The sequence below is a fragment of the Haliaeetus leucocephalus genome, unplaced genomic scaffold (assembly GCF_000737465.1).
Source record: "Haliaeetus leucocephalus isolate CR32 unplaced genomic scaffold, Haliaeetus_leucocephalus-4.0 Scaffold162, whole genome shotgun sequence".
Taxonomy (NCBI): domain Eukaryota; kingdom Metazoa; phylum Chordata; class Aves; order Accipitriformes; family Accipitridae; genus Haliaeetus; species Haliaeetus leucocephalus.
The window spans coordinates 14738070-14747745 of NW_010972598.1; the positions used below are offsets into that span (position 1 = coordinate 14738070).

At 53.5% G+C, this 9676-nt stretch overlaps 1 protein-coding gene across 2 annotated transcripts; it reads right to left on the bottom strand.

The window, feature by feature from the left end:
* Positions 1-653: 653 nt before the first annotated feature.
* On the bottom strand, positions 654-6776 carry STARD7 (StAR-related lipid transfer (START) domain containing 7). Of its 2 annotated transcripts, none has more exons than XM_010562844.1 (8): positions 6374-6776; positions 5152-5357; positions 4816-4865; positions 4247-4357; positions 4075-4157; positions 3881-3980; positions 3266-3350; positions 654-1687 (listed from the first exon to the last, which is right to left on the bottom strand). In XM_010562844.1, exons 2-8 carry the CDS (start codon positions 5342-5344, stop codon positions 1500-1502), a joined length of 810 nt encoding a protein of 269 aa, XP_010561146.1. In that variant the 5' UTR covers positions 5345-5357; positions 6374-6776; the 3' UTR covers positions 654-1499. The 2 variants fall into 2 exon arrangements, with proteins under 2 accessions (XP_010561146.1, XP_010561147.1); XM_010562845.1 differs by lacking the exon at positions 654-1687 and adding an exon at positions 2791-2913.
* Positions 6777-9676: the final 2900 nt, after the last annotated feature.

Here is a 9676-nt window from a genome sequence, read left to right on the forward strand (position 1 = left end):
ACCCCCCCCTGGTTGCATCCCAAATCCCAGCCTTGTGCGATTGGGACAGAGCGGGGCAAAGCTGCCGACCCCATCCCACCCTGCCACCCCTGTCCCCAAATCCTCAGTGGGGACATTTTGACCCCCCCACCCCCAAGGGGACATTTCAGGGCCATAACCCCCCCCCAGGGCTGATTTGTGCCAACGGCCACAGCGCTGTCCCCCTCTGCCCCCCAAAATCCCACCAGAGCAGCGTCTATGAACCCCAAAACACCCAGGATGGGGACAAGGCACCCCCCCACACCCCCCACACCCTGGGGGGGGGGGGGGCGCCCTCCCCCCCCCCCCCAGCAGCCAAAAGATACTGCCCAGGAGCAGCCACACGTGCTGACCTGGAGCCACAGCACCAACAAACCCAAAACAGTGGGAAAAAAAATTTTTCCCCAAAAAAATTCTTTATATGGGACAAGCGGGTCCTAGTCCCGGAGCTCACCCTCGTTAAAGGGCTAATTAACGCCACTAATAGGGGCTGCTGATTGGGGTGGGACGCCAAGTTTCCCAGCAGCGAACGCAGGATGCTGCAGCTATGAAGGGGGTGATAAATATATGATAAATTTATTGTAAGTTGGGAATTTATATTTAAGATAAAATTATTCTAAGATGGGGATTAAATAGGGTGCGAGAGGGACCCATCCGTCAGATCCCAGAGGGGTTCATTAACGTGGGATGCTAATTAGGATCCCAGGGGGTGCCACCATGGCTGTGGCTAGGACAGATAATTTATTAGTATTTTGCTGATCCTACAGCTTTCACTGCCCCCCCACCTCGTGCCACAACCCAGTGGGATCAGCCCGGTAACACCACAAACGACGGTGGGGGGGTCGCGGTGACCCAGGTTAGCACCGGCAGAAAGGTGCCCCCCGCCCCAATCCCACAAGCTCTACCCTCCCCTACAACAAACCAGCAGCTAAAAACCACCCCAAAAATAGCATTTTTTCCCCCAGTTCCACCAGTTCAGGCCGCCCACCCCAGTAACAACCAACCCCTCCTCGTGGGCCGAGGAGGTTGAAGGGTCTTTTGGTGGGGGAAATAAAACCCACCGTGAAACGGTGACGTGGAACATCCTCATCCAACTGCCGCCGTACAAAAGCAAGACCCAAAAATATTTGGGGTCGAGAGTCCGAAGAGGGATGAGAAAAGGAGGGGGTGGGCAGGGCAGGGGGAGGCTGTCCGTGCCGCGATAAAAGTTTTTTTTTTTTTAGGGTATTTTTTTCTGTCGGGGAGGGGAAATATTTACCGGTACAGAAAAATGATTACACGACATGAGATTTCATCAGCCTGGCCACAAACACACACGGCGTGGGGGACAGCATCCCCATCCTGAAGAGGGAGCAGAGCTTTGGAGATGAGACGGGGAGGGAAAAAAACTGAACTAAGCTCCATCGGCAGCGGCACAGCACAGGTCCCTCTCCGGAGCTCGGCTCCCCGTCCCAGGGCCGGAGGAGCGGAGGTTTGGCTTCTCAGGCATATTCCAGCTGGGCAGGGCTGCAGGTACCATCGCTCTTGTGCTCCGCTGCTGCCATACTTGCCTTCCCCTCGCTGCCGCCGCTCTCAATGGGCTTGGCAGACATATAGTCCCGCACTTCGATCTCCATTTTTTTGGCTTTCAGCGCTGCCGTGTGCAGCTTCTCCAGGAAATCCGGCATACCTAGCAGGAAGAAGGGGAGATGGTGAGCGAAGCGGGAGAGGGATGGGCATCCGCTCAGCTCCAGAGATGCTGGAGGGAAGATCCTCCTGTCTTACGCCCTTCTCCCACTCCATTCCCATCTCCCCTGATTTTTCTTTACCCTCCTGATTTTTCTTTTCCCTTCCAGTAACACAGCTCTGTCACTTTATGCAAGGGGGATCCCACAGCCTCGCTGGCAGTAAGAGGTCTCTGCCGCTTCCCATCCCCCTGCTCAGTGATAACCTCGTGGTTGGGGTGCTTTGGAGTGGTTTTTTAATTAAAAAATAAATAAATCAACTCTTATTTGATTCACAGAGATCTGTTCTGGAAGAGGGGTGCAAAGACCTCAGAGCCAGGCAGCCCCTTCTGTGAGCCCTGGGGACCCTCACCACCTCCTGGCTACTTTATAAGTGAGCTGGGAGTGAGCCTGTGACACGTTAATTAATGTTTAAAATTATTGCCTCTGCCGCAGGAAGGGCTGCACCAGCTCCACCCAGTCCCACCTGGAGATGCTGTTCTCCCACCACTCATTTTTATTCTAAAAAGTGAACATTAAGTGCATGGAGGAGGCCCCTGCACCAGGCAGTTACTGTGGCACAGGGGTGCATGGGTGATGCCAGCCCCCCCCGCCAGAGCTTTAGCTGCCTTCTTAGATGCATTAAAGAGCGCACTCCGGAAGAAAAGAGGTTTCAGTGGTTGGCGAAGCAGGGAGGTGCAAGAAAAAAAAACGTTGGTCTGATGCTCGAGTGTGCTGAATGAACGTATTTCAACTCTTTCTCGCCTCAGTCTCTACCACGAGCCACATGATGGCAAAAGGGGAAAAAAAAAAAATCACCACAGGCAACACTTCCGATTTTATTCCCTTCCCCGATGAATAAAATGAGAGTTAAAGATGGTGACAGCTCCTTTTTCTCCCAATTTCACAAGAAAATGGCGATCTTTCCCCTGCTCGGGGGGTGCATTGAACCAGTGGGTATTGTAATGCCAAGCGCGCCTCGGGCTCTTCCAGGTTTATTTCGGGGTGGCTCTGCCCTTGGCTCGGCCAGATCCTTTAAATGCCGCTTTTTCCCCCCTGCCAGGTAAAGCTGAGCTGCTTCGTGGGAGTCTCAGCACAGGCACTGTACCTCTAAACTAGAAGGAGTTTTCTCCCCTGTTCACTGTAATGGGGAAGAACTCGATTGCAGAAATACTTCAGAGCCACCGCTGCTCTACAGTAAGGAAAAACCAGCTCATTTCATTAAAAAAAATTTAAAAAAGGATCCTGCTGTTTTTTCCTTCTGCCTGGCATAGACTGAAGAGAAGGAATATCCTTGTGCACAGACCCGTTCCTCCTCACAGCCAGGAATGCAGGCAGGACTCCCCGTGATAAAGGAAGAGCAGCCCAAGGCACCAGAAATACCCCCAAATCCTCCAGAACTCAGTTTTTAAGCTTCTCCATCTATTTTCTGCCCCTCACAGGTGGAAGAAGGGGAAGGCAGGAGCAGCCAGGCTCGCTCCAGAGCAAAGAGCCGGAGGGATTTCTTACCAAGGGGTGAATTCTCACCACCGAAGCTCACTCACCGCTCGAGACCATCCAGCTGACGCAGTAACGGGGGAACACAGTCTGAGGGTTGTCACTGTAGGTCAGCAAGTAGTCAAAACCGTTCTGGGAAAGGAGAAGGCGAGTGAGCCTGAGCTAGCAGAGAAACTCCGCTGGGTTTTGCATCCTCACCTAAATTCCCTTTAGGATCGCTCTTTTGGAGAAGGAGGTGTCATTCCCCTAGTCCTTCACTGACCCAGCACGCTCTCTTGAGGCTCTGGATACCCTGCAAAGACCCAGCGATGCTTTTTCTGAGAGCATTAAGTGCTAGGAACGACACTCGTGAGGCTTAAGGCATTTAAAAAAAGGAGCCTGGTGCTCCAAAGTGGCGTGTTTGGCTCTCCAGGAGCACCACGCTCCTGCAGGAAGTCTCAAGCTACTGGGACAGAGCTTCACATCCTTCCAGAGCCAGACATAGGATGGGTTTCTCTTGCCTTTGGGAAAATAACTCATCCCTCTTTTCCGACTCTGGACTATTGACCCCAGCTTAGCACTACAGACGATGGCCGGAGAAGGAACAGCTCCCCTCGGAGCAGCAGGAAGCTCTCTTGTGACAAGCTTTCTGCTCAGTTTCCCAGCCCACCCCCAAAACGTACCTCGTCAAAGGTTTTGTGGGGACGGATGACCATTTGGGATTCATAGGTTCTGACGCGAACGTACTCAGGGTCTTCAGGGACGCTTGGATGCTCCACTGCCCTGGAGGGAACAAGAAAAGGGAGCAGCTCTCAACTTCATTTTACAGATGGGAGACGGAAGAGAGCCGTCGGGAGGTCAGCCCGGCAATACCTACCGTGAGACTAGTACCATCAGGTTGTTCTCTTTGTCTACGCTGTACCGTCGAACGTATACGTAGTCTCGTGAGTACATAGGGTACTGGGTAAGAGAAAGAACAGGCATCAACCCCACTGCTGGCTGTTTGCCTGGGGGAAGATCACCGGAGCAGGAAAAAAGGAACTACTCACCGGGAAATGAGTGACCCAGTGAATCACTTCTGATCCAGTGGCCAAGTCTCTCTCGATTACGTCCAATTTGATGACCAGTGAGTCCCACTTCTTCCTGTATTCAGTGTCCAGCTGGCAAGAAAGAGAGACTGAGTCACAACAAATTCCAATAGTGTTGTTAAAGGAAGGTAACCGGCCCTTTTCCTCATCCTGTGGAAACAAGCTGCGTCATGGTCAGGCGTTTTACCCACCAGGAAATTATTAAAAACTCTTTGAAAGTCACCAGAAGAGGAAGTGCAGGAGCTGGCAGGGCAGGCAGAGAGCGAGCTAGGACCAGGAACCCGCTATGCTCCTGCAGCTGATTGCAACCCACACGTGCTGATCCTTCATTTCCAGCAGGGACGGGCAGCAAAACCCGATAAGGGCATGGGATAACTCACCCTACTTCTGATCTATATTGGGACCAGCTCTAGATCATGTAAATGGTATAAAGAGAAGAGAATATTCACCATTTCTCCGTCCCACGCCTCTGGCAGAGGCTGTACTTTAGTTCTAACATGCCAAACAGCCCGGATATCAAAGCCGCTCACCTGTACGTTGAAGAACTGCCTGGGAGTCACATCTGTGTACGACCCAAACACTGTGGTAAAGAGAAAGATTTTAGTCCCAAGGCATAAGCAAGTCTTTAACTCAGTGCAGCAAGATTAAAAGGAAAAGGCATTTTCTAAGGCAGGTGGCAGGGCTGGGACTCCTCCAAAGAGCTAAGGGGGGGACAGGACTACAGAGAGGGACGCAAAGGATGACAATTCCCTTTTTTTTCCGGTTTCCTACAAATACAGGCCAGGCAGGATGCAGGAGGGACACCCCTAACGAGGACTCAGTGCAAGAAGAACAAGCTACAGGCGGGGTATGGGGAGCACCGTTACCTCGGTACTGGTATAAGTGGGTACCCTCGATTGGCCGCCGCCAGAGCTTAAAGTGCTTCTTGTCCATGATCATCTCCCAGGGCTGCTCCCCGGGAGCTGCGATCGCCTCTCGTTCCAATTTGGGATCCAGCCGCTGATACTCGCCCGGACTGCTGCCCTGTAACAGGCTGGATATGTTCTCCATGTGCTTCATCTCCTGCGCGGACCTGGTGGAAGACAAAAACCAAAACACCGGTTAGTAACCAAAGCCTCATTGGAGCCTTTCTGCTACAAACAGAGTCCCTCCAGACAAGCAAAAAACCTTCTCAGCACAGTCCAGGCTTCATCTAGAAGGTTCTTGGTGTGGGAAGAGCAGCCTGGGCTCTCCCCTCTTGCCTCGACATGGAAAACCCACCCCTGCAGCCTTTTTCTTTCAGCCTAAGGGTCTTGTGCTTATATATATTATACAGCACTGAAAAATCACGCCGTGGTGTGTTCAGTAGGGGCTTCCACATGTCCTCTTGCAGGGTAGAAATGTAGTCTGGGGTTGAATGCAGCTGCTGGGGAGTCCCTAAGCCAGGTGGCCCTTGCAGCACCACAAAATGTCACTGGCAGCACCAGGACGGGCTGCAGGGCTCGCTCTTCAAGGAGAAGAAGGAAAAAACCCTGTGGGATGGTAGCAGTGTTGTTGTGCTGGCTGTTTCTTAGGGGAAGCGTACAGGGGCTTGTTCCTTGTACAGATGGGAAGTGCTTCTCCCCCGCCCTGGTGAGATCTGGCAGACAAACCACCCTCCATCCTCAGCAAATATCAGCCTTTCCATGAAGGAAAAAAAACCCAACCCCGCAGCAGTCGCCATCAGATGCTCGCAAACCAGGATTTGTTTTCCTGGCTGAATTGAATAGAAGCTCCAGAGGATGAAACAAAGTAAGATGGATTTAAGGAAAAGAAGGATTTTTGGATTGAAGGCACCGAGGTACGAAGTTGTTCGCAGGACTGAGACTTGGGGTGCAAGAGGAGGCGGAGAAGGGGCTCCCCGCCATTTCAGGGGGTGGGTTGGCTCATGAGAGCCTGTCTCGGTCTCCAAAGCGACAAGAGGCGAATTGCCGACAGCAGCCAGAGTTTGCAAGGCAGCAAATGGGAACAGCAGGCTCTCCTATGAGAGGGAAGGAGAGAGAAGCAGCAGGGGCTTCCCACAAACAGGGCTCCACGGACCACCAACCCCCCAGTTTCAGCATCCTTCACCTACTGGAACTGGATTCAGATCTTGGGTCTCAAAAATATGGGGGCAAGAGAAGAGGGCAGGAAAACCTCCCACTGCTGGGGTAAATCCCTCTGAGCTGCGGCTTCAGCCCCCAAAATAACCCATTGGAGAGGAACAGCTGGTTTATCTACACCTGGAGTCCTCAACCTCAAGGAAGGAGGATCACTTACTGTCTGCAGCGCTTTCAACCCTCCCAGCGGTACCTGAAGACACTAATTATATTAAAGTAATTAGCATCAGCCAGAACTAAAGTACCAATTTGTAACCTGCAAGGCAGGTCTCACTGGTCTGCCTGAATTAATGTTCACGGTCCCTGGAAATCACCAAGCTCCCAGCCTCCCCCGGACTGCTCTGAAAGCTTCGCAGGACAAATTTCATCCACAAACCCACTTTTCCCCAGGTTTGGGGGGCACGGCTCCAGCGTGACCCCCCCCAGACATTCCTCCGCCCCCCAGCACAGCCCTACCATTACCTTCACCAAGCAGGGAGAGCCCCGCTCCCTCCATCCCACTTCTGGTTTACTTATTACAGCCTTCACTCCATCCCTCCGTGAGCCGGCTCCTCTCACTGATACGGCAAAACCCGAACGGGCTGGGTTCACAAACTGAGTTGGGGGTGCAGAGGGCATGGAGCCCGCGGGAGTGGCAGCAAGCCGAGGAATCAGGACCGGGAGATATTTCCAAGTGGGATCATCTCCGTGACTGCAACCGATGGGATGGGACCAAACCAGGGCAGGGAGCAAAGCCTCTGTGCTCCTGCTTTGCCACCTCTATCCTCACTGGAGAAGAGCTAGAAGAATAACAGCCACAGGATTTATTTGCATCAAGGCACGAGGCTGCTACCAGCCTGGCCCTTCTCCCGCTGCAAACAAGCGCCTGTCTCACGGCATAAGAAACAAAATCCACGATTCCCCTCTCCGTGAGGAAGGGGCACAGTATCACAACACCCGAAAACCAAACCACCGTCGCCAGCGTTTGAACAGTGAGGGCTTGGCGGTGCCCACAAGCCCAGCCCCACACCTTAAACCTGCACATTTTAACTTCTAAACGAAGCTAATGCTGGAGGAGTTGGCCCCCAGCCCGACAGCAAAGCTCTCGCCTCGACAGGGCCTCCATCGCCCAGCGCAGCCTGCTCCGACCGGCCATGCGGAGGACGAGGCGCCTTCATTAGCCGGCAGCCGCCTGAGCCACTTCCCTGGCCGGCGTCCAGCCCTGGCCTCACTTTACCGGGGGGGGGGGAGCTGCGTCGGTGTTTCTGCACCCGCTGCGGGCGGGATGCCACGGCAAGGGATGGCTGGGCAGGCTGGAGGTGACGCCATCCAGGGGCAGAGCTCTCCCTTGCCATTTTTGAACCCCCCCTGACGGCTACAAACCACCATGTCAGAAGGTGGGGATGGCATCGCCGGAGCAGGGATTTTGGTTTTAACAAAAAAAAAGAAAAGCCTCCCCCAAAGTTAAATGAGTGGGGGACAGAGGAGGAGAGCCGGGAGGGGAAGAGAAAGATGATACCCAAGCAGTGAGCTATTTTAAACCCCGGGAGGAGACACAGCTCCCTGGCTGACACAAAGCCACGGGGGAGCAACCTGGGAGGGGAGAGCTAAGTGGGAAGAGTTTCACCACACGGTTTTATCCTATTTATTTATTTCCACCATCACTTGGAGCACGCACGTGGCATACTCCCACCTGCCTTGTAAAAAATACATCGGCCATTGAAGAGAGGAGAGCAAAGCTCTCCTGCTGACACCGCCTGTGACTCCCAACTCATTGTAACAATGAGCAAAGACTTTGCTGAGGACTTTATCGCTCCCGCAACTAAACTGAAGCCTAGTGAGCCATGACGGAGAGTAAATGATTACAGGAATAAGGAGAAAGTAAATAGTAAAGAGGAATAATAAAAGTGAACTCTCCCTTGCCTCGTAAAGTGCACTGGAAGAGGATTGGGCTTGCGGAGTCCTTAAATTAAGGTGAGGAGGCTCAAGCCCACAAGAGGTAACCTTGAACAAGAAAAGACTGACTCTGCTTTTAATCCCAGGCCTAAGCCAAGCCCTGCTGAGACTGCTGGAAAACATCAGGCAGGGTTTATCCTGGGCACTGGGACCTGAAAGGCCACACGATGCAGAGCGGCAGCTCTCTGTGTCAGGGAATAAAACCAGGATTTGCTCCTTTTTCCAGCGCTGGCTGCGCGTAAAGGTTGGGGATCTCTCCAAAGTGTTCGAAGGTGTCATAAATCAGGGTGTGAGGGTTGTTTCTCATTAGCTCTAAGATTTAATTAAGCCTTAGGTAAGCTACTTAAACAAATACCAGGTATTTAACGCCCACAGGATGGTCTGGACAAAGCACCCGGACGCAGAATTTAAGAGAGGGGAAAGCTGGTGATGCCCCATCGCACCCCGAGCTTCTCATTAAGTTGTACTTACTCTCTCCTGACTCACCCCTACTTTATCACATGCTATGCTGGGTAGTTACACCTAAATGAAGCTGCGTGCTTCCCCGGCCATCTCAAAAAGTGACCTGAAAGGTTGGAGGGTCCTTCTGTTATCATCCCATCAGCTTGGGGGGTACTGCCCCCTGTCCCCCCCTTATGCCAGCACTGTCCACAAGGTGTAAATACTCTGTGTAGCAGCACAATGTGGGGGCACCCAGTATTGGGGCGAGGGGGGGGGTGGGGTGCACACCTTTCCATAGCACCCTCAGGGTGGGAGGGGGGGTAGGGAGACACCCTGAAACTATCGCAGGGAGGTTTGGGGGAGGCACCCTCTTGGGGCAGGATTTGGGGGGTAGAGGGTGCACCCCCAGATCCTAAGGAGGGGAGGGAGCTCAGCAGGGGGGAACCAAGCAGAAAATTGGGGGCTAGGGGGACACCCCAAGGCCTGAGTGAGTTTGTAGGGGCTACGCCATGCAGGGACAGGATTTAGGGAATGAGGGAAGGTGCCCCCCCCCCCAGCACCCTACAAAAAGGGCTGGGGGACACCCTCCCAGGGGAGGATTTTGGGGAGCACCCCAGTAGATTTAGGGTGGGCACCCTGTGGGGGAAAGGACTTGAGGGGTGCACCCCCAGGGCAACATATGGGGCAGAACGTGCAGAGGGTAGCAACCCCAGGTCCGGGAAGGTTTGTGAGGGCACCCCCACCTGAGAAAATATGGGGGGCACCCCCAAAGGTTTGGGAGGGTACCCTCGAGCTTTAGAAAGCTGGGGTGCACCCCTAGTGATGGGGGGCTTGGGGGGGGCATCTCCAAAGAGCTTGGTGGGGCACCCCAAGCTCTAGTGCATCTGGCACGGGGGGG